The 25,289-nt window shown below is 38.9% G+C and overlaps 2 protein-coding genes across 2 annotated transcripts; both read left to right on the top strand.

Moving 5' to 3' along the window:
* Nucleotides 1-823: 823 nt before the first annotated feature.
* Nucleotides 824-9,224, top strand: LOC308381148 (meprin A subunit beta-like; the record flags this gene model as incomplete). Its single annotated transcript, XM_080858666.1, has 16 exons — nucleotides 824-886; nucleotides 1,017-1,035; nucleotides 3,032-3,070; nucleotides 3,206-3,237; nucleotides 3,958-3,969; nucleotides 4,110-4,188; nucleotides 4,280-4,403; nucleotides 5,101-5,279; nucleotides 5,420-5,638; nucleotides 6,069-6,224; nucleotides 6,496-6,720; nucleotides 6,918-7,364; nucleotides 7,943-8,107; nucleotides 8,254-8,368; nucleotides 8,671-8,733; nucleotides 9,026-9,224. 16 exons carry the CDS (start codon nucleotides 824-826, stop codon nucleotides 9,222-9,224), a joined length of 2,136 nt encoding a protein of 711 aa, XP_080714792.1.
* A 940-nt stretch (nucleotides 9,225-10,164) lies between these two features.
* On the top strand, nucleotides 10,165-24,405 carry LOC308380724 (meprin A subunit beta-like; the record flags this gene model as incomplete). Its single annotated transcript, XM_080858128.1, has 13 exons — nucleotides 10,165-10,182; nucleotides 18,389-18,467; nucleotides 18,873-18,990; nucleotides 19,079-19,257; nucleotides 19,502-19,720; nucleotides 20,060-20,215; nucleotides 20,694-20,918; nucleotides 22,274-22,723; nucleotides 22,830-22,994; nucleotides 23,127-23,241; nucleotides 23,471-23,521; nucleotides 23,812-23,862; nucleotides 24,279-24,405. The coding sequence occupies 13 exons, from the start codon at nucleotides 10,165-10,167 to the stop codon at nucleotides 24,403-24,405; spliced, it is 1,953 nt and encodes a 650-aa protein (XP_080714254.1).
* Nucleotides 24,406-25,289: the final 884 nt, after the last annotated feature.

The following is a 25,289-nucleotide window of genomic DNA, read 5'->3' on the forward strand; positions in this document are numbered from 1 at the left end:
GTAGGTTATAGAATACAACTAAAATGTACATTTTACTTTAACACATACCAATAAATAGTAAAACCAGAGAAACTGATAATTTTGAAGTGGTCTCTTAATTTTTTCCGCGGCTGTATATACATATATACGTATACAGTATATGCAGTGTATTTATAATATTTGTATTTGTGTATACCATAGATGTGTGTTTTTAAACTATTTATTAATTTCATTATTTATTTACTATTCATTACCCGCACAAATGCACTAGTATCCATGTGTCCATAACAGCAATCAGTTTGTAGCAACACTGACACCTGAGCCTGTGGCATTGGCACACCACATTGGCACATCACAAGGGTCAGAAATATGTGTGAGATAAGACGAGTGAGATTAAACAGGTGGAACGTCATTGCACACGCTATAAGGAAGTGGAACGAAATGCGGTCACAGTGCAGAGGGACGCTGAACAGCACACATTTTCAAGGGATCACTCAACACTGTCAATAAGGTATTTAAAATAAGATGACTTAATGACTCACATCTTAACCACTTTACTTTTCAAGAAGACATCAATGGCATTAAAATAGGTTCAGAATAGAATTATATGTAAAAAAAGGTGAAGAAACAGAACAGAAATATTTTTGTATTCTATTCTATTTCATTATATTGTGACTACCCATGCCTATCTCAATACATGCCCTTTGCTGTACAGGTTGTATGGCTTACGTGTAACATGTTACATGTCCTTTACTGGACAGGTCCAATGGCTTACATGTTACATGTCCTTTACTGTACAGGTCCAATGGCTTACATGTTACATGTCCTTTACTGTACAGGTCCAATGGCTTACATGTTACATGTCCTGCTTCTGTTGGGCTTAGCATCTTGGACAGCATTATCACTGGTTAGTACCACAAATCCATGAAGGAAAATATATTTTCAATTAGTGTTTTGGGGTCATAAGGGGTTATAGAAAAAGCGACTGAATGTATAACTGGTACCTTCCTGTATTTAATATGTAAACCTATTTTCAGCCTCGACCAAGGGTTCAGGGTGAGTAAAAGTATTTAACCTAAGTATACAGTGATAATGGTGGAGTAGAAATTGATGTTGAGGTTTGCCATGCATCCAGTGATTGGGATGTGTAATGGAGTATATTTTTTTGTATATTTGTGAAATTAATTATAATTTTGAAATTAGATTTATTCATGTTTTTCTTATTACATAAAACACCTATTTACTAGTTTGGAAAGCAAGCTGGGAGCCTACATTTTATTCTTATAACCTTTTTGACTTCAAGTGCTGAAAATGAAAGAATTACAAATGTGTTTCAGCGTTTTTTAAAGTCAGTTGTCATATTGTTACAAGATGTACTTGGGATTAGGGTTAGAGCAGTAACATGTAGAGATATGTGCTTGAGAAATATGTGTTGAAAGGAGCAGAATATATTCGTTATAATTTACTTACTTAATTAAACTGTAATGAAGACATTCCATTAAGAGTGGACTAAATTATTAATTAATAATCGATCTTGCAATTAATCGCCACGAGATAATGAGAAACAGTAGATTGATCTTTTTGTTTACATGGTAAGTCTCTTAATATAAGCTATGCCATTTTAGTTCCTTAGTTACAATTCAGTTCATTGTAATCCTTGAGGTAGACATAATTTTAATAATGTTATGGCTGTCAGCTCTGGTTAAAATGACAAAGGAATAACATTGGATCCCACATTAGAATGAATCGTTAATCATTGATAAAAGAGTCGTGATTTACTTGAGTTGTGACCCAAGAATCACCTTGGATACCTGGGGATTCCCACCCTTTGCACCCATCCCTTTCCTCTAAAGCCCATATATACAGGAAAACATGGTTATGCCACCATACCGGTAAATCAAGGTGTGACGACAGACAACAATGATTTCCCGGTTTGAGGTGGGGTCACCAACAGGTTCTGTCAGTTAATGCCTTGGCCACTGTTGCCTTGGCTATTGTTTGCAAAGTTGTGGGCTGAGGACAAGGAGAAGAATTATAGAAAAAGAAGAAAATGGTTCAAAACACTTTAGAGTACTCAGCTGACCATGTTTTGAGTGATGCTCATATGTGTTGTGAAGAACACTGATAAACTCTTTATTTATTTTTTGAATTGGTCTTGGTTTGGATTAGATTGTATGCAAAAGAGGGGCAGGGGCAGCTGTGGCCTACTGGTTAGGGTTTCAGGCCAGAAACTGTAGGGTCACTGGTTCGATCCCCGACCAGTAGGAAAAATGTGGGCGGGGTGAGTGGTAGACCACTGCTCTCCCTTGCACACATCCACAGCTGAAGTGCCCTTGAGTAAGGCACCTTACCCCGATCACTGCTCCCCGGGCGCCGCCAATGGCAGCTTACTGCTCCGGTTTAGTGTGTAACCTCACTTCACTGTGTGTGTGTCACTTCCCTGGATGGGTTAAATGCAGAGGTGAAATTCAGAGTGTGTGTGTCTACACCACCTCTGCCATAGAGAGGACTTTCACTTTCAAGTGTACTCAATTCAGAGAAACACACATCCTTCATAAATCCGTTTTTTGGAGTACCTGGAATAATGTAATTGCAACACATTTTCCCAAAAACCTAAAGTATGGTGTTAACATATTCTTCTCTGACAGGGAACATCTGGATGCCCCAAACACAAACCATCACTGCCCAAGTCTGATAGATCTTTCCGGCAAGCAATATCACGTTCCCATTTGTGGAAGATTGGCACATTATGCCAACATATTTCTAAATAAAACTATGCAGAGACATATTTGTGTAAAATCTTGAAATATTACTCTTCCTCGTCAGTAAACATGCTTCTTTGGCTTCTGCCATTTACCACTTCCATAGCCTTCAGCTTGTCAACAAATACACATGTACCACTGTGGGGTCTCAAAGCAGGATGTGTATTCACTACAGCGGTGTAAAAGTGAACTACAGTGTGCAACTTTAGGGGGAGCTCAGTAGCAAAAATACCGATTCTCTTATAATGGGGTTTAAAGCTATGTTCACTGTCTGGTTTATGTCCCTACAGAAAAAAATGAAAATCTGGATATTACAGAGATAAACAAAGGTACAAAAAGCAAAGTAATAAAGCAAACACATAGTAGCACAATAACAACATACAGTTTGTAGCATGTTAACGAATGCAGTGATATCCACAATCATAATATATATATATAATTCAAATTGTTGTCATGTTTAACAGGTTTAAACCTTATTGAAGGGGACATCAAGGGAGTGAGTTGATTTTTATATGGCTGATGGTATTCAATTGATTGATCTAATTCAGATTATGACATTCCGGTTTTATGCTAAGAGGTCATGTGGAATTTTATACTAGGAATACTAATAGTACTAGGACTTTCGTCGACATTTTAGATGAACTTATTATAAATTATAATGAAATGTTATAATTTAAGGGCATAAGCTGTATCACTCTCGAGTTGTGTGTGCTTGTATTTATTTAAGCAATAAGCCCCAAGAGGCCGTGGTTTGCGCTGATTTTAGAACAGGTAAGGGGAGTTGTTAACCCCCTTAAAACCCCCTTACCTGTTCTAAAATCAGCGCAAACCACGGACTCGCGGGGCTTATTGCTTTTCTAAAACTGTTACTACAAATATTTGATATGGTTTCATGAATAAAGACAATTCAATTTAAGAAACAATAGTTTAATGAAAAACCATCATTCTTCCGCCACTAAAAAATATAGTTCCTAAATAAATCGTTGCCACGCAACCCTTGAAGCAAAGCAACAGCCAGATGGAACACTGTGTATGAAATGCGCTATATGAATATGCTGCGCAGTAATATGGAATGTTATCATAGAATGTTATGAGGTCAAATTGTAAGGTTATGCTGGATTTTACAACGGCTTTTAGCCAATCACAAACAAGGATTTGAACAATCAGTTTTAAAATGATTCATTAACTAAGTATTCCTTTATCCCTGCCTTTTCAGGGTTCCAGCAGGGTAAGACACCACGTACAGGATGAAGATTTACAGTCATGAAAGCTTGAACAACTTCATCTAATAAACTAAAACTTCCTCAAGCGTATTTTGTAAAGAAAAGAAAATGATTCAAAGTGACTTCAGCTCCGTATGTTCTTCAGACTAGGCAGAAGAGGTCCATTCGAGGTGATCAGTACCGCTGGCCATTGCCGGTCCCGTATGATTTAAACTGGAGCTTGGGTAAAGAAAAACATTACTCATCTGGCACCTCACACACAGGGAAGTTTGAAATGTTTCTATTTTATGTGCTAAGTTATGTCTTTACCTTCAGACATGAATGCCAAAGGAGTCATCCTGAAAGCCTTTGAGCAATTCAGACTCAAAACGTGCATCGACTTTCGGCCTCGGCGATGGTGGTTTGAACAACATTTGATTAACCTGAAGCGGAGCATAGGGTATGCCATATTTGGCTGCACAACACAACACATGGCATATAGCACAACATGGCATTTTCGTATAATATATGTTATCATATCTTATTATGTGGCTCCTCAGAATGTTCCAAAAAGTTCTGTTGATTTGAATGGGCCACCCCAATGTTTTTTTTAATATATATTGATCGTTGCGCATCTGGATCGCGTCGGGATTTATTTTTCGATAATGTCCGGCGGACTATATATTATCCTTTAAAGGCACCCAGTGCAACTTTTGAGGCTTAAAAATAAACATTCAATTCCTAGTCTTTTTTACACTTAGTAAGTTTCAATAACTCCATACCATTACATACCGACATTCAAGCAGCAAAGATGAGACGTCGTTGTGTGGTGAGAACTGATAGAAAATCGATAACAACAACAATCGGCGCCATTTTCTTTATTTTTTTTAACCTACAATAAATAAAGCAGGCTTCCAGTCAATGGAAAAATGGCTTCTCCCTACCGGTGATTGTTGTTGTTTACGATTTTCTATCAGTTCTCACCACACAACGACGTCTCATCTTTGCTCCTTGAATGTCGATATGTAATGGTATGGAGTTATTGAAACTTACTACGTGTAAAAAAGACTAGAAATTGAATGTTTATTTTTCATTGAATGTTTACATAAAGTTGCACTGGGTGCCTTTAAGTATCATATGATATCATATCGATTTAGATGCTGGTCCAAGGTGGGGCGACAGCCTTCATGGGCACAGGATATTTCTATTGGCTCTAACTGTGACACTGTGGCTACAGTGGAGCATGAGCTCATGCATGCTCTGGGCTTCTGGCATGAGCAGTCCAGATATGACCGCGATGATTATATCACAATCAACTGGGAGAACATTGAAGCAGGTTAGTAATTTATGTGTATTTAATTGGGAATTTTACTTTATGTAACAACACATTTATAATAAATAATACAAAATCATAAAATAGTTTGATCTCTACATTCATCACTGCATCAAAACAAAATAATAATTTATTGTTTTCAGGGGAGGAGTATAATTTCGAAATCAGAACGAACGATACCAACAGCACCATGGACACCCCATATGACTACTTCTCTCTCCTGCACTACCCCAAAGATGCCTTCAGCAAAGGAAATGGATCAACCATCATCACAAAACTACCTGAGTTCCAGGATGTGATTGGACAGCGACTGGATATGAGCCACTATGATGTAGAAGAGCTCAACAAGTTCTATGGATGCAGTAAGTAATTTGTCTCTGGAGCAAGGATGTCAACACATGTATATTTTTGTTGATTATCTTACTTAAGATCGTAGAATTATTCACGCTTTCTATCCGTCAGGTTTATTTTTAACTGGAAGATGAATAAATAAATGCACACTCTATCGTTGCTCCCCCAGAACAATTAATTTGAAAGGTTTTCAGGCATGTTGTTATTATGTTGTTAATATATACTTTTGTGTTGAACTACAAACTACACATAATTTACATTTAACAAGATGCGTACACTCTCGCACAGAGAAACATACAAGACTCTTGAGAGAACATATTTAAACTTTGGTGCTTGAAGGAGACATTCAAAGTTAAAAATAAAATAAAATCAAAAATACTGCTCACTGCAAAACACTGCCTGAACATAATAATGGAAAGCTGGTATACCGTGTGCCCACAGATGAATCCATCTCCTTCCTGGACTACTGCAGCTTTGAGGAGGAGAGCCTGTGTGAGATGAGTGTCTGCTCCAGAAGATCACGAAGGTGGAGGAGAGTGAGCCACGCTGCTGGAGGTCCCCACTCTGATCACACCTACCTGGGCACTGGCTCTCATGGTGAGATATTTAATCCACACATTTTAAGATGACATTATTGTGTGGGATATTCAGAAATACATGGGATAATGTCTGAGTATGTATAAGTTAAGTCTGTTCTTGTGGCGCCATTGCCCACATAAGAAGACATGAAACTAATCATAAACAATAGGGCATGGCCATTGAAATGAATTGGTTAATTGAAACAACTGCCATCCAAAGCTCAGTATTTTCACAGCTCACTTCATCTTTCTGTGGGTTGCTAATACATCTTTTCTTTATATTTTTCCAGGCACAGGCTTCTTCATGCACTTCAGCACCAAGAGAGGCAGCGTGGGAGACTCTACCAGATTGCAGACCAGAAGGATGACCCCCAGAAGAAGCTGCAAGATCCAGTGCCTTGAGTTCTTCTACTACCACAGTGGAAGTTGGTCTGACCAGCTCAACATCTGGATAAGAGAGTTTGATGGTGTGCATGATATCATAGGAACTCGCAGACTCATGAGTCAGACACAAGGTACTTAGTTCTGGATTACAAACAATCCTTTTAAGACAAACACCTAAACGCCTTATACAGTTCGTAATGAAATCACAAATGCAGTAGTTGTCTATGCTCTTGAGACCCAAACTGTAATGTGTATTATTTTACCATTATTGTGCATTATGAAGTTTTCTATGAAACATTGAGTCCCCAGAAATCCATTGTTTGTCCAGGTTCCCCAGTTAATTACTGGCAGCTCCACCATGTTCCTCTGAACGCCACTAAGACTTTCCAGGTGGAGTTTGAGGCCCGCAAAGGACCTGGGTCGTCCAGCGGTGGCTTCTCTGTGGACGACATCAACCTGTCAGAGACCGAGTGCCCCCATCACACATGGCCGATCAGGAACTTTGAGGAAAGATTAAGCATAAGTGCTAATAACTCATTTCTTCACAGCCCAAAGTACTACTCTGCCGATGGCTATAGGTACCAGACAATGGTACGCCTGACCAAAGATCATTTTGGAGTTTTTTTCCGACTAGTTTCTGGGATTAATGATGATACACTGAAGTGGCCTTGTGCTTCAAGGCAGGTGACCGTTACACTACTGGACCAGAACCCTCACATCCAGAAGCGCATGTCCCAACAAAGAAGTCTAACAACAACCTCATTTGGCCTTTATGGTAAACTTTAATGATCTTAGCTTCGTAAACTCGAGACCTTATGATTTGGCCCTTTACGGTAAACTTTAATGATCTTAGCTTCGTTAACACGAGACCTTATGATAAGGCCTTTACGGTAAGCTTTAATGATCTTAGCTTCGTAAACTCGAGACCTTATGATTTGGCCCTTTACGGTAAACTTTAATGATCTTAGCTTCGTTAACTCGAGACCTTATGATCAGGCCTTTATGGTAAACTTTAATGATCTTAGCTTCGAAAACTCGAGACCTTTATGATTTGGCCCTTATGGTAAACTTTAATGATCTTAGCGTTGTAAACTCGAGACCTTATGATTAGGCCTTTACGGTAAGCTTTAATGATCTTAGCTCTGTAAACTCAAGACCTTATGATTTGGCCTTGATGGTTAACTTTAATGATCTTAGCTTCGTAAACTTGAGACCTTATGATTTGTCCCTTACGGTAAGCTTTTATGGTCTTAGCTTTGTAACCTAGAGACCTTATGATCGCAGTATTAGATGGAACAAGAGCTAAGTTATCTTCACAAAAGAAAATTAATATTTTTCCCCCCATAAATCCAGAGTCCCACAATCCAAGAATCTGGGGAACTCTTGAAACAGACGACAGCTCAGATCAGTTCTACGCTAATGAAGGGATAGGTTATGGCCTATTCATGTCGGCCACTGTTCTCCGATCCAGAGAGTTTCTGAAAGGAGGTGGCATCTTTCTTCTCATCTCCATGCAAGGTTGGTCGTGGTTGGCCACCTGTCCCAAATATCACTGCTGTGCTTGTACTTGGATGATCAGTGTAGTTATACTTCAGTTGTCTTGTTGACTTCTAGTTATATAATATGCAAATGCCATAAGCAATGACTCTTGTTTTTGACTGTAGACATCTCCCCATTACGCTTCAAGGACACACTTCCGTGTCCCAGCATTCCAGTCAATACCTTCCCTGTGCAAAATGAAGATGATGATGATGATGATGATGTTCCATGTACAACACAGTAAGTTCAGACTATAAATATCTGCAGAAATCCATGCCTTATATCTCAAACATGCCATTGAATTCATTCTTGTGGCAAATGCAAAGGATAAATGTGATGAACAGGTCATTATTTACACTAAACTGCATACCAATGGATTAGGCCGAGGTGTGTTCAGGTTTTTTTGTGACTTGGCTTGTTTCTAACATTACTAGTGCATATAGTGTAGTACCTTATGACCAGGGGACTAAGGCCTCTGAATTTTGCCAAAATGATTGTCTATATATAACATATGCTAAGTGTTTTGTAATGCTCCTATACAGGAATTATTTTCATAAAACTGCTCTGAGACCTACCACCCTCAACACAACTGCATCAACTACCAGGTATGATACCGAAATATTTTTGAATGCCTATCCACACTACTACTACTACTGTCACCATGAAGGTTTTTTTTGGCTGCGAAGTATAATGTGTGGCACCGCAAGACCACTTAAAACAGGCAGACCAACCTTGCAGCTGCAATAAATTCAGTGTGGGCCTTTAAAACGCAATATGATTCCAGCAAATGTTGGCTGATTTAATTTGATAAAAAAAAAAAACACAACAGGATAACAGTTTAGAAGCTGATCAATTTGGATGAATGATGACACTGCACAACATTATCTTTTTCCATAGGTCTGGCGTTTTTTCAGACAACTTCCGGAAGAATGACGTCATCCCATCGGCCATTACCATAGTTGCAGGGTTCTTATTAATTGTCTGCTTTAGCTTGGCTGTGGTGTACAAAAGAGGTTGTTCTAAGGGAAAGATAACTCAGATCACATCTGAAGAAAACAGGCTGTTCCTTCAGGAGCAAGAGCGTTATACAGCGTAGGGAAATCTTCACATAATTAAAATGTATACAGAGGCGCACACATATGTTTAGAGATACCTGTATTGCCTTGTTTTGTACTTTTTATTCCTGCAAGATTGTGTTTTCTATTCATATTAATACTTCTATTTTCACACTTTTAACATATACTTTATATATATACAGTATATATATATATATACATATATTTAAGCAATAAGCCCCAAGAGGCCGTGGTTTGCGCTGATTTTAGAACAGGTAAGGGGAGTTTCGCGGAGTGCCATTAAACCCCCTGACCTGTTCTAAAATCAGCGCAAACCACGGACTCGCGGGGCTTATTGCTTTTCTAAAACTGTTACTACAAATATTTGATATGATTTCATAAATAAAGACAATTCAATTTAAGAAACAATAGTTTAATGATAAATCGTCATTCTTCCGCCACTAAAAAATATAGGTCCTAAATAAATCGTTGCCACGCAACCCTTGAAGCAACGCAACAGCCAGATGGAACACTGGGTATGAAATGCGCTATATGAATACACAGCCTTGCCTTGCCATTCGCTGCGCAGTAATATGGAATGTTATCATAGAATGTTATGAGGACAAATTGTAAGGTTATGCTGGATTTTACAGCGACTTTTAGCCAATCACAATCAAGGATTTGAACAATCAGTTTTAGAAATATACATATATTCACTGCACAGCTTTAAGTTGCTTCAGATAACAGTGTCTAATAAATGAACAGACATAAATGTAAATCTACAGGAAGCAGTTTGTGTCCAGGTGGCAGTTATCTTCAACCTTTGGCTCTAAATGACTGCTTGTGTTTTTGGGTGTATGAGTCAGCAAGGATAAGAGATGCAGTAAGAGGAACCGCACTTAAATGTGAGAGTGCAAGTTAAAAAGAACAAATTTGGAACAACCAGGACTTTTCCTGAAGCTGGTAACCTGGGCAGGAAGAATGGCTTTGGAAAGAGAGGTAAGCAAGAACCCAATGGTCACTCTGGCTGAGCTCCAGAGATCCTGTGTGGAAATGGGAGAAACTTCCAGAAGGTCAATCAGCACTGCAACACTCCACGCCTGCACTGTAAATAGTTACGTTTGAAATGTGACACTGTTAGTTAGGGTACGACAAAACGTTATGTAGTACATTCTCCATCTGTAAAATAAAGATACAACAATCCGTCCAGCAGAGGGTAGCAGAGTCTGTGTTGCCCTTATAGGGCCTTATAAAGGCAGGCTTCAGAAAGTGTTACCGACAAACCTGTTGGTGCCTGAAGTAGGCTGCAGCTGTTGAAATGTCGTGATTGTGGCCTAGGTCGTGTTTAGTTTCGTTTGTTTGGTGGGAAATGAAATCACTGATTCACTAATTCAAAGTTCATTATGGTTCTTCAAAAGGTTGTATTTAATTTCACATTCAAAGAGAGAGTGGTATAGGCCTTTAACTCTGAGACAACATCAACACGTTGACGTTTCATTCACACAAACCTATTGACCACCTTACCCAAATAAGTATGCAGTTCTCTTGTGGTTAACAAAAGTCATTACACAAACTAATTCATAGCCGTGGGATTGGCCCTGACACCCCTGGAACCTCCGAGAGTGCAAGGATGTTTTTGGGATGAAACTGAAAAAATGCAAATAGCCTCTTTGAGTTTTTTATTTTTATTTCAACTGAATTTGAATATGAGTGACAGAAAACCTTATAGACTCCAGCTTTATAGAGAGCTTGTGTTGTTACACCGTCCCATTCCATTTCAAACAGGCACCTGGACTTCCTGGACCTGCTTGGAGGAGCATGCGCCAAAGCTGGTGCACTATAGACTGCTTTGGGGGGGAAGAAAGGAGAAAGGGGGGGAAGGAGGAGGGAGAAGAAAAGAGAGGAAAAAAGAGAGAGAAACAAAAGGAAAAGGAGGGAAAAAAAGGATTTTAAGCCTAAGCCTGGCTGTCTTGCTATGTCTTGGGTTGCACTTGCTTGATGTTTGACTTTGTTCACAAGTTCATATTCACCCATAATATAATGAGTTCACGTCATGATCATTACAAAGCTATGATAGGTAGAAACCCTTTGGCTGCCTATGCGTCATATTAACATGCTCCATATATTCATATTCACTTCATATTGAAATTAGTTAATACGTCACACACTACCAAATATCAACTGTTAAGATGTTAGGATAGTTCATAGCCATAGCCACCGTTTTGCGCTCCATAACATCCCGTTAAATACAGTTTGGTAGGAATACACAACACCTCTTACTCCATCATTATGGAAGACTGAATACACAAGGGAGCTGCTTAGGTCCATTACTCTTTTCTCTTTGTATGTTACCACTGTGACATCATTATATAGATTATATAGATTTTTATGTAAGGGCTAACGGCCGACGAGCTGTACAGTTCTACAAAGATAATGGACGCTGCGGGGCAAAGAACTCCACGACGCGCAGCGGCAATTTAACTTATCTACTGGGACTACGTCCAAGGTGTCCATCTATACGAACTCATTGTATACCCCATTAGCCAATCAGAAAACAGTATTTCGTTCCAGAGGGAGATAAAGCTACACGAATAACACACAATTGTATATATCCGCTGAACCATATGATGCGACAGCCATACACTCCATTACCAACTGTTTATTGGCAATAAACAAATGGATGAACGATAACTTTATTAAATGAAATGAGGACAAAACTGAGATCCTACTTATCGACCCCAAATTAAAAAGAGATGTGCTAACAAATAATCTAGGAGGTCTAACCCGCTGGAATAAACCTGAGGTGATAAGTCTCTGTGTCATCCTGGAGATTTGAATTTCAACTCCCACATTAACAAAGTGACCAAAACAGCTTTCTTTCACCTAAGGAACATAGCAAAGGTACCGTACGACCATTCATAAACCAAAATGATGCAGAGAGCTAATTCAGCCTTTCATATCAAGCCGGCTAGACTAATGTAATCCACTTTTTGCTGGTCTTCCCAAGAAAACAACTGAAAGACTCCAGCTCATTCAAAACTCTGCAGCTAGACTATTAACCAAATTTAAAGGGGAGAACACATTAGTCCTGTCCTAGCTACTTTACACTGGCTTCCTGTTCCCTTTAGAATTTACTTTAACGTCCTCCTTACATACAAAGCTCTAAATGGACAAGGACCTAGCTACATCTCTGCCAACTATCTTACTAACTACACACCAGCTAGAACACTGTGATTATCAGATACAGGTCTATTACAGGTCACCAGAAGCAGTCATAAGAAGATTGGTGATGCGGCCTTTGTCAACTACGCCCCAAAACACATAACCCATTAATACTGTATAAGGGAAGAAAACATGCTAGACACCTTCAAAAGGCAGCTTAAAATCTTTTTACCAAAGCATTTTATTAATTTTATCTGGCACTATTTATTTCTCTATAACTTGCACTACTTCTGCTATTTCTCTGTAAGACAGTTTTAGGGGTACCATAGCACTGTCTGAAACCATATTGTGGCTTCAATATATCTTCTGTTATTCTCACAGATATTTGAGAGCTAGTGTCCCTCCTGAAGCTACGCACTCAGTGGAAGAGCAAGAGACGGCCTCTGAAGGAACGGTATAGAAGGAAGGGTGGCCTCTGGGCGGAAAAAATATCGCTAGGAAAAATATTTAACAGGGTAAGGCGGAATCTATGAAGCAGCACTATGGTTCCGACTGAGCCAGGCAGAAGGGTTTTATTACTTGTATTACTTTTATTCCTTTTATCATGATTTAAGTTATCCAAGAAGCCTATCGGAACACCAGGTTCTAATACGATGTTGATCATTAAAAAAATAAAAATAAAAACTCCATGTATTGCTCCTGCTGCTTGCTTTTATTGATTTAATGAAAAGCACATTTAACTGCAACTCTTGTACGAAATGTGCTGTATAAATAAAGTCTCACTTACTTACTTACTTACTGAATGTGACTGAGTGTGAATGAAAACCTGCCACTACTGTACTTCTGCCATGGAATCTAGAGTAAAGTGTAATGGAAAAACTAAAATAAGACTAGCCTCAGTAACTTGCAAGGACACACGAATGACACACGAAGACTCTTTTATTTTCATGAAGAAAGCATTGTCCTGCTTTGATAGGATAAACCTTGAACAGGAGCAGGGTAGGTGGTGTCTTGCTTGATTCCAGTGGACTTAACTCAAATTAGGCCATAGAAAAATACATTAGGCCCACTCCATGCAACATAATTAGATAAAAAGATACAGGATGTGCATCTGGCTTATTTTTATAACCCATACAGTGAATGATAAACTCAGAGTAAATACACTCAAGTTAAACACTTCAATTGCTCAATTGTGCACACCCAGAATGCTACCAGGTTCAGAGGCTCTCTGCATTGTTCAAAAAAGAGAAGAAGGGGCTGAATTTGGAAGCATGTGTTATTAATAAAGTCTGTAGGGGGTGTGCTATTGCATTGGGATGAGATAGTGGAGTTAATCAGGTGGTGAAGCGGTACTATGGGTGAACGTGTAAGGGGAAATGAAAGGAGCTTACTGGGAATGGTACTCGCAAAGAGGAACATTGTGAACTTAGACTTCTAAACAAACCGGTCATCTAAGTGCACTTAAGACTTAGACTTAAGACCGCATTTTAACAAAAAAGATACAGGAAGTGACTCATTTTTATAACCCATACAGTCAAACAATGATGAACTCAAGGTAAATAACTTCCATCGCTCACTCGTGCGCACACAGAATGCAGACACAGGTCTGCAAGTACAGAGGTTCTTTGTATTGTTTAACAAAGAGAAGAAGGGCTGAATTTGGATGCAAGTGTTATTAATAAAGTCTGGGATGAGATGGTGGAGTTAATCAGGTGGTGAAACGTTATGGAGAAATGAAAGGAGCTTACTGGGCATGGTACTCGCAAAGAGGAACATTGTGGACTTAGACTTCTAAACAAACCAGTCATCTAAGTGACTTAGACTTAAGACCGCGTTTTAACAGCTCTGGTGGTTATCAAGCTTCTGAGTGGTTGAGATTAAGCTGATTACAAATTACCGAGGGGGATGTGTTCACAACATTTCAAGGCAAAGAAAAACAAACACAGTGTTGACCACAGTGTCACACACACACAGCCACACACACATACAGACACACACACACACACACACACACACACACACACACACACATGAGCACACATAGGCACATACGCACGCACACACACACACACACACACACACACACACACACACACACACACACACACACACACACACACACACACACACACACACACACACACACACACACACACACACACACACACGTGTATCTGGAGCAATGCCTCCGCATTTAAACCACCTTCGAGCTCTCAGCTTTCTCCACAGTGGAAAAGGATGTGAAAGCACAAAGCATCAACACACTCTAAATGTGACCCCTAAAGTTCATAGCAGAGGAGGCAGCACACGTGTTCTCTGATCGTTTTTTTTTTTAAGTTAATTCACTTTTTGGGATGTACTGTTCTGGATGTATTAACCGTGCGTTGTCTGCATAATAATCTTGTGGCAGACATCACTATCTGCCACGTTGTACTTATGTACATAGTAGGGTTCAAAATGGTGCGTTCACTCTCAGTTCATCACTTGTCAGCCTGATAAAATGTTGCCACTCTCAGAAATGTTGCTGTGGAAGCTCACAATTAACAATTGGTAACTACCAGTTTAGCTTATAAAAATATAGCATTGGATGATACACAAGGCAGTTACCAAGTGTTTTGCTGTAAAATAAAATAAGATATTTCATAAGAACATCTCCTGATTCTGATCCTGGCCAGCTTTGCCTGTTATAGTTCTCATATTCAATTCTTTATTTTGTATTATGGAAACTGTGGCAGGTTCATTTTCTGGTTCAGAATTATAATTAGTGTAAAGCCATGCATGTGTAGACCATATTTCTTTAAAAAAAAATTACTTGGTGTGATTTCTACCTGAAGGAATGAAAAACAATGCTTTTTATCTTCAGTAAAGATGCAACAGAACAACATATCTTGTGTGGAATGAATAGGACATTTGCATTGCAAATAAGTAAAAACGTACAGTACAAACTTTTTGCAATTAATGCTAACTACTACACACACGGACTGAGATCAACTATCAACTGAACGAGCACAAACCGTTCATGGAATTCAAGCATATTTTTTGTTATTTAAAAGTTCAACAGATTTTTCACAGATGGTTTGTTAATTTTTATGATGATTATTCACAAAGGGTTGGGTCTGACACAGTATTAAAATTCATCATTGAACTACCGGATACAAAACATTTAAATTTATTTAAGAACCAAAATGAATTTGAATTCTTTCAACGTACTAATTAATTCATCATGAACAGGTTCTTACATTTGACCATGTTTGAAAAGGTTCATACATCCTCAGACGTCAAACCCAGGACCCAGAACAAAGGAAAATAAGATCTTTCCTGTAAGCACAACCCTACTTTCCGAAAGTACCCCACTAACCCATTTTTGCGGCTGACCACCTTTGCATTGAGCAGCTTTGTTGGTTTGTAAGAGTGAGCTTGAGACTCAAGGTTGTTTGTGCATCCTATGATCCCCCCCACAAAAAACCCCCACACCTGTTTTATGGACCTTCACTGTGTTAAAAGTTCTCAGTAACTACCGCTCACCACTTCCTGAGAAAGAAAGGTCTCATAGTAAGACAACATCACATTTCCACGTGAGATACATTGCAGATCTAACCTTTGTGTTTGAGTTAAGTAACGCAGAGTTTAGTTTTCTCTCAAAAAGGATTAACGCTTCGAAGGATTCAGGTTTTTATTTATTGATTTTATCATTCTATTTAGTTTACCAATCAATCAATCAGTTGTGACAGCACTGATAGAGAAGGGCTTTGCAGATAACTGAACCTCAGAGCTGGCACTTCAGTGCAACTGCAGATGACAATAGGAGCGTTTGTGGTCTCATAGTCTTGTTTTGTCATGTTTTTTTTTTCACACATTCTCAGTAAGGAAGTGGTAGTGGAACGGTAGGTGTCACCTACACATTGATTTGGGCAACTAACCCCTCTCAAAAAGCTCCTCAAACAAATGTACTCGTCAATAGTGGAACCTTGAAGTGGTAAGGATATATGTTTTTTTTTTCTCCTCAATATATATCATATACAAACTAAATGTAATTACTGAATACAGTTCAAAGCAATGTACAATAATTAATGTGGACATTTTATTTTGTGTCCAGGAGAAATGCTTCCTTTTATTTTTGTACTGTTTGTACTGACATTTTTGTCAGGTGCGTCACAGGTAGGTAAAGCAAAAATGGATATTTTTCGCCAGACTGTGTAGTGAAAAGACTAAGGTAAAACATTTGTGATACATTTGACGAGTTAAGTCAATTAAATGAAATTAAATGAAATTGAATTAATACCAAACTCTATTTCCCCCCTTAAGCCTCAACCACGAGTCACAGGTATGGTGTGTTGAATGACTATCTTTATATTTAAAAACCTCTGAATTATTTTTATTTAAATGTAGAAGTATAGTAAATAGAGTAGATTGTTTTCATCAATCATGTTCTTTTGCTCTTTGTACAGAAATAGATGGAGACCTGGATATTTCCAAGATAAATGAAGGTTAGGAATACCACATTAGACAACTTAGAGAAACACACATTTTCGAATTCTGATTAAATTATCCATTGTGAATTTACAAGGGCTTTCCACTATTGATAATCAGAATGATAACAACTGTTAACATTTCCTCAGGTTTACATCTCTTTGAAGGGGACATCAAGAAAGTGGGTTAATCATTTTATATATACATTTGTATTTAGTATTGTCATATTATGATGTAAGTTGTGTTCAAATCCTAATTATTTTTGTCTCTCTCTCTCTCTCTCTCTTTCTCTTTTTTCATTACCTGTACTTTCCTAGACTGTTACAAAGGTAAGGAGTTATAGCATGGTTGATATCCTCGTACTTGCACTAGCATGCTCCGGCACATTCATAAAAAAAGTACTTTTGGTAACACTTTAGTTTAGAGAATTTATATGTTAACCATTAACACATAACTAACATGTGTCTGTATAAGTGCCTAAAAAAGTCTACATTAATAAATATAATTTATTCTTGGTACATCCTTAATAACTAACTAGTTGGTCTCAACCTAAGCTTACTGATATGTAAAAAGAATAAAAATAGAGTTTATAGCCTCCTAACACACTTCCTGAATATGTTACTTATAGGGACAGGATAATTGTAGAATAGGTATTCCTATGGACTATCAGTGTTTAATTGCTCAATGCCGAGGCACAGCAGGTCCAAGTAAGGGTAATAGTACTCACACAGGCTACGAGTGGTGCTGGGAGGCAGGGCCCCTGTTCTAAAGGGCAATGAGTGCACTTCAATAAGTGACACCTACATAGTATATCATCATTAGTTCCCTGTTCTAAAGTGAAGGATTACTTTACATCAAATCTGAAATTGTAAAAATGGACCTCTACAGACACATTCATCCTTAATAAATGGTAAATATGTCATTAATCCTCTAAAACAGGTTCCTTGTTCTAAAGTGAAGACTATGAATGACAATGTTTAGAAGGGATAGACAATGTAGACATTTTTATTCTGAAAAAAAAAAACGATTTCTCAGAACACACGGCATGCGTCCAAAGCACCCTCCCACACCCTTCCAAAGTATCCATCTTGTGTTTCCACACGACAGAGACCTTTTTAAAAACCTTGATCCTCCATCAGGCTCTGGACTTGTTGGTAAAGTTTGTTTGTGGGTAAAGTAAAGTTTGCAGGTAGGAAAACCCATTCTAAAAATATTCTGCCACTCTAAGTGACATATTCAGACAGTATATTAAATGGATATAAACCTTCTTCTTTGATCCATGCTATATATTGGTAAGCCTAAATTCAGACCAACTAGCTGGTTATCTAGGATGCACCAAGAATAAATTACCCTTGTGAGAATAACAAATTGGTGAATACTGGCCTAATAAATGATTACTGGTGCTTAATGCAGATCTTATGGGGCACTAATACAGGCACCAATTAGTTATGTGTTGATGGCTAACATTTGTTCCCTAAAGTAAAGTGTAACCGAACTTCCGTAGTATTTCTTTGTAGTGGCCTTTGTGCTGAAATAAAAAAATCTAATTTCCTTTTGACTGTGTGGCCCTCAGACCAGGAAGAGGAGATCCGTCTCTGCTGCCCGCACCCTATGGCCACTGCCTGTCCCATATAGCCTAGGCTGGACCCTTGGTAAGAGATGGACATCATTTCATGTCAAGTCTCCTATATCTGTTACTTTTCAATGCACGTAAATGTATCTGAATGGCATTAGCTGAGTAAGGCTTTTGCCCCGAAGTGTATGTTTGATCACTGTTCATATTACACAGTCATGTCAAGTCAACTTTATTTGTATAGCACATAATAGGATGAGTGCTAAAGGAATTTGTTGTCGAAGTAAATAATAAAAGAAAAGAAAACTAAAAATATATAAGTTCTTGATTCCGATTTGCTCAGGGAGACATTATAGACTGCTAAGTAGCCTGTAACAAACTACAAGGTGCAGCTGTTCAATATACTTTTCATTACTGGACCAGCAATTGGTCAAATAAAAATCGCCCTTCTTTAGTGGGATGACCACTTGTTTTTCATTTGTAGACATGAACGCCCAAGGAGTCATCCTGAAAGCCTTTGAGCAATTCAGACTCAAAACATGCATCGACTTCAGGCCCCGGCGGTGGATTGAACAACACATCGCACTGAAGTGGGGAATAGGGTATGTCTCAGTCTGATATGTCGGTATATATTTGGCTGCATAACACAGCACAACACAAGCTCTTTAGCATATTTTCCTTTTTTGGCAGATGCTGGTCTGAGGTGGGAAGACAGCCTTCATGGGCACAGGATCTGTCCATTGGCTCTCACTGTGACACTGTGGCTACAGTGGAGCATGAGCTCATGCATGCTCTGGGCTTCTGGCATGAGCAGTCCAGATATGACCGGGATAATTATGTCACAATCAACTGGGAGAACATTGAAGCAGGTTAGTATTTTGCCTGGGTGCATACAGGATTTTGTAGTTTTTCTAAAATAGTAGTGTATGTAAGATAATTCACATTGTGTAGCCCTGTTTTTTTGTAAGGGGGTGCCAGGACTTACATCAACTATACATGCAACATATCAACAGTCACTGAATATACAGAAAATCTGCGAACAGTGTGCTTTGTTAAAACTGTTTGCTACAATGTCATAAATCACTTATGATCTTTTTAATCGAATATCATAAGGGGAGAAGAACAATTTTGAAGTTGGAACAAATGACACCAACAGCACCATGGATACGCCTTATGACTACCTGTCCATCATGCACTACCCCAAGGATGCCTTCACCAATGGAAATGGGTCTACCATCATCACAAAACTACCTGAGTTCCAAAATGTGATCGGTCAACGTCTGGAAATGAGCCATTATGATATTGAAGAGCTCAACAAGATGTACGGATGCAGTAAGTAATGTGTCATGTTCAATTAATGTGCGTGCGTGCGTGCGTGCGTGAGTGCGTGAATGTATGTATGTATGTATGTATGTATGCATGTATGTATGTGTGTATGTATATATGTATGTATGTATGTATGTATGTATGTATGTATGTATGTACAGTATGTATGTACTGTATGTATGTATGTATGTATGTATGTATGTATGTATGTATGTTTGTATGTATGTATGTATGTATGTATGTATGTATGTATGTATGTATGTATGTATGTATGTATGTACAGTATGCATGTATGTAATGAGTCAATATTAATGAGTCAAAAAACATATTGTTTACTTTTTTCAGATGAATCTATCTCCTTCCTGGACCACTGCAGCTTTGAAGATGAGAGCCTGTGTGAGATGAGTGTCTGCTCCAGGAGTTCAGCTGGATGGCAGAGAGTGAGCCGAGCTGATGGAGGTCCCCACTCAGACCACACCTACCTGGGCACTGACTCTCAGGGTGAGATGTCTCTCCATGTGTACTGAATCATATGATTACAGATATTAAGGGGAAAAGAAATGGATTTGTATGGAATCAAAGAGATTCATTAAAATCACATTTAGTAACAATAATGGGAGCATTCAGAGAATGCAAACCTCCGCCTTGTGACCTTGACCTTTGACCTTGACATCTGAAAATCTAATCAATTATTGCCATTATATTACCCAATCTCCCCACAAAGTTTGATGGAAATCGGTCCATGCGTTTCTGCGTAATCCTGCTAACAAACAAACAAACAAGCAAACATACAGGGGCTAAAACATAACCAGCTTGGCGGAGGTAATTAAGCAGATGCAAACGTGTGCATGGACAGATAGGAGGTGAGGGTAAGTGTGATCTCATGGGTTTAAATGACCAATGACAGAAAGAGCACCACAGAGCTCCCATCTGTGATACTTTAAAGTATTACTTATTATATTTCTCTTTTTGCTTTTAGACACAGGCTTCTTCATGCACTTCAGCACCAAGAGAGGCAGCGTGGGAGACTCCGCCAGATTGCAGACCAGGAGGATGACCCCCAGAAGAAGCTGCAAGATCCAGTGCCTTGAGTTCTTCTACTACCACAGTGGGAGTCAGTCTGACCAGCTCAACATCTGGATAAGAGAGTTTGACGGTGTGGATGACACTGAAGGAACTCGTAGATTCATGGGCCAGATCAAAGGTATTTTTGCATTTAACCCAGCCCAGGGGCGTAGCCAGGACATTATTTCTGGGGGGGGCAGCTCTGGCCAGTCTTTTATTTGGGGTGGCACTTGATTGTCAAAAACTACATGTACTATTTTAAAACTCACACACATGCTGTGAATATGGGGCTTGTAGCGTGAGTGACAAATGTCAATATAAGACGACTTGATAAAAAAAATACTAATGCATTTATTCCAGCTTTATACCGTTTCTGTTCAGGAGGGTTTTTTGTATATATATATATATTTTGTCGTGCTGTGAGTTTGGGGGGGGGGGGGGGGGGGGGGAGGCAGGGTGGCCATTCTCTGACCACCACGTGGCTACGCCCCTGACCCAGCCACTCAATGCCATTTCAACTTGCAACATAGCTTTAGAATAAAGTTTTCTTTAAAAGTCATTTCTGAGATTGATGATTGGGTGCTAAGTAAAGTAACCCACTAAGATGTCATTGCAAATGTGTAGAAAGTGGCACAAGCTGCATACACGCAAAAATAAATGAATTTGTTCAAAAGGAGAAAATACTTTAAACACATTCTCTATGTATTTTCATTTGAAAATAGAAAACAATACACTTGTGTCAAGCTGACTTTAGTACCCTCATGAATTGTTGACGTTATCCAAATCTCAAGATTTTTTGCGGTATTAACCAAAATCAAAATCATAGACACACTCAAAGTGCTGAGGCCTTTTCACCTATATTGAGTTTATTCCTACTAGTGGTTGAGTATATTTAAACTAGCGGTTGAGTATATTTATACTAGCTGTTGAGTATATTTAAACTAGCGGTTGAGTATATTTATACTAGCTGTTGAGTATATTTAAACTAGCGGTTGAGTATATTTATACTAGCTGTTGAGTATTTTTATACTAGCTGTTGAGTATATTTATACTAGCTGTTGAGTATATTTATATCAGCGGTTGAGTATATTTAAACTAGCGGTTGATTCTTCACACACAGCTATTTATTCCTACTAGCTGCTGAGTTTACTTTTACTAGCTGCTGAGTACATTTATACTAGCTGTTGAGTATATTTATACTAGCTGTTGAGTATATTTATATTAGCGGGTGAGTATATTTAAACTAGCGGTTGATTCTTCACACACTGCTATTTATTCCTACTAGCTGCTGAGTTTACTTTTACTAGCTGCTGAGTACATTTATACTAGCTGTTGAGTATATTTATACTAGCTGTTGAGTATATTTATACTAGCGGTTGAGTATATTTATATTAGCGGTTGAGTATATTTAAACTAGCGGTTGATTCTTCACACACTGGACTGGATCATAAGTGAGACAACAAAAATGTTAATTTGTGTTGCGTTCATCTCCAGGTTCCCCAGCTGATTACTGGCAGCTCCACCATGTTCCCCTGAACGCCAATAAGACCTTCCAGGTGGAGTTTGAGGCCCGCAAAAGAGGAGGATCCTCTAGCGGTGGCTTCTCTGTGGACGACATCAACCTGTCAGAAACTGAATGCCCCCATCACACCTGGCAGATCAGGAACTTTGAGGAAAAGTTAAACACAAGTCCAAATAACTCTTATCTCCTCAGCCCAAAATACTACTCTGCCGATGGGTATAGGTATCAGGTTGTGGTACGACTGAATAAGGACTATTTTGGAGTCTTTGTCCGCCTCGTTTCAGGGATTAATGATAACAGGTTGCAATGGCCGTGTCCATGGAGACAGGTGACCTTTACACTACTGGACCAGAACCCTCACATCCAGAAGCGCATGTCCCAACAGAGAAGTGTAACAACAAGTACTGAATTGTCTCTTCGTGGTGAGGTTTTAAAATATGCCTATCATACCATACTAATCCAGTCACATTTCCTAAAAAGTTAGTTTGTTTAAAATACGTTTTCTTGTTCTCTCCCCAATAAATGCAGAATTCTTTGGCAATCCACGCATATGGGGAAGTCCTGAAGATGTCTACTTCTGGACATCATATGTTAATAATGGAAGAGGGCCTGGTTTCTTCATGCCTGCTGCAAAACTAACATCCAGGGAGTTCCTTAAAGGAGGTGACATCTTCTTACTCATCACTATGCAAGGTGGGTGACCTGTGACCCCTGATGTAAGCTACCATAATCCTGGGCAATAATCCTCCAATATGGAAGTACAAATACATGAAATAATTACCCTGTGTGAACAGAAGACATAAATGGTCACTCTTGTATTTCCAGACATCTCCAGTTTGGTTTACGAAGATACTCTTCCATGCCCCAGCATAGCAGTGAAGACATGGCATGAAGATGCTACCTCCACAACTTCCTCCACCACGACCACCATGACTGTCAAGTACAGTACCTGGAAAAATATTCCCTCATAATGATATACGACGAATAAAATTGTATGACAAATAGCCTTTATCTCAAGTGGTTTAAGTCCAAACAACTCTAATCTTACTAGTTCCTCCATTAAGCTCTCAGTATGGAAATTTGCTCAAATGTATAGGGAAGAACAGCAACACTCCTCTGCCTCATGTGTATTGACTCTGACCTTCTCTCTTTTCATTTAATTTTCTCAGACCTCACAACTTTCCCACCCCTGACTGGCCAGAGATGACCCCACCTGACAGGTAAATCAAATCAGTCGTTGGCTTTTGAAACCAGCAGCACTTGTCACTAAGTGTATGCACCAGTATCTATGCAATTCAATTCAATTCAATTTTATTTATATAGCGCCAACAACAATTGAAATTGTCTCCAGGCTTAGCTCTTATGCTGTTCCTAAGTCCAAACAGCTCTAACCAGATGTTCCTCCATTAAGCTCTCAGTATGGACATTTGCTCAAATATATAAGGAAGAATGACAACACTCTCCGGCCAGATGTGTACTGACGCTGATTCTTTTAATTTAATTTTCTCAGTCCTCACAACTTCCCCCCCCCTGATTGGCCAAAGATGACCCCACCTGACAGGTAAATCAGATCAGTGGCTGGCTTTTGAAACCAGAGGCACAGAAATACATGAAATATACTGAATTAATGGTGGATACAAATAGAGAGAGGCAGCATTCAAAGTATTGATTGTAGAACAGTTTACAATGTCCTCATAAGGTTACTATGATAAGGATAAACAGAGCAATAAAGCAATTAACTCTTTCAATGATGGCATTTGTGTTTATGACATGTAAATAGGATGGCTTACAGTATGAAGCAGATTCAGAGTTGTATGTATTTGTGCATAATAGTTTGGTGGGAAGGGCAGTAGTGTCAGACTGCTGTTACTGAATAATTCTCATATCTCAGAAAGCTTTCTCAGGGTTTCTAGACAGGAAAGAAATAAACTCTATACTCTTGCCCTCGTTTCCTCATGTTTTTCTTCTTCTTCACAGACCCACGGCAAAATTGACCAGCTTCAAACCGGTTATTTTAATAATATCATTGGTTGTGGGCCTTATGAGTCTGATGTGTAAGGCATGCTCCTCCAAGCAGATCCAGGAAGCCCAGGTGCCTGTTTGAAATGGAATGGGATGGTGTAACCACACAAGCTCTCTATAAAGCTGGAGTCTATAAGGTTTTCTGTCATTCATATTCAAATTCAGTTGAAATAAAACCTTTTTTTCAAAGAGGCTATTTGCAGTTTTTCAGTTTCATCCCAAAAACATGCATGCACTACCAGAGGTTCAATGGGTGACAGGGCCAAGCCCACGGCTAGCAAAAATACAATCTGGAGTCAGAATTGGCTAGTATAATGTCTTTGAAAGATATGTTAACCACAAGAAAAAGAGAGAGAAAGTCGAAAGAGAAAAATGCACGTGTTTTGACATTCAGAGGTAATTGTTGGCCAAGCGTTACATTCACTCATGTAAAAACACGTTAGTAACATTTTCTTAATCTCCCAACCAATGTATTTATCGAGTGAGGTATCAGCTTCCGCTGTATTTAAAATCAGTTTTGGTAAAAGGTAAGTCTTGTAGCTATAGTCGCTAAGTATCAGATGAATAAGCAAAATTGTATTTTTGAATTGCAACGGATGATTAGTTTAAATCGTTGTGTCGTTGATTATCACTTCGTGATTGGTACTGTATTACTCGATAGTGGTAATTAATTGTTTACGGGGTCCTAGTGGCAAAATAATCGGGCAGCAAATACAATTCTGACCAGTGAAGTAGCAGAATGTAAATACTCCGTTGTCAAAGGAGCAGTTGAAACGTCACAATTGCGACAGACAAAATGTCTCTATGACGTACCTACAAGGTATTAAGCCCTGGCAGCAAATTTGCCCACAGTGTAAGGCAAGCTCCTCCAAGCAGGTCCAGCGAGTCCAGGTGCCTGTTTGAAATGGAATGGGATGGTGAAACCACACAAACTCTCTATAAAGCTAAATATTTTTTGTCATTCAT

Source organism: Sprattus sprattus, assembly GCF_963457725.1.
Source record: "Sprattus sprattus genome assembly, chromosome: 19".
Classification (NCBI taxonomy): domain Eukaryota; kingdom Metazoa; phylum Chordata; class Actinopteri; order Clupeiformes; family Clupeidae; genus Sprattus; species Sprattus sprattus.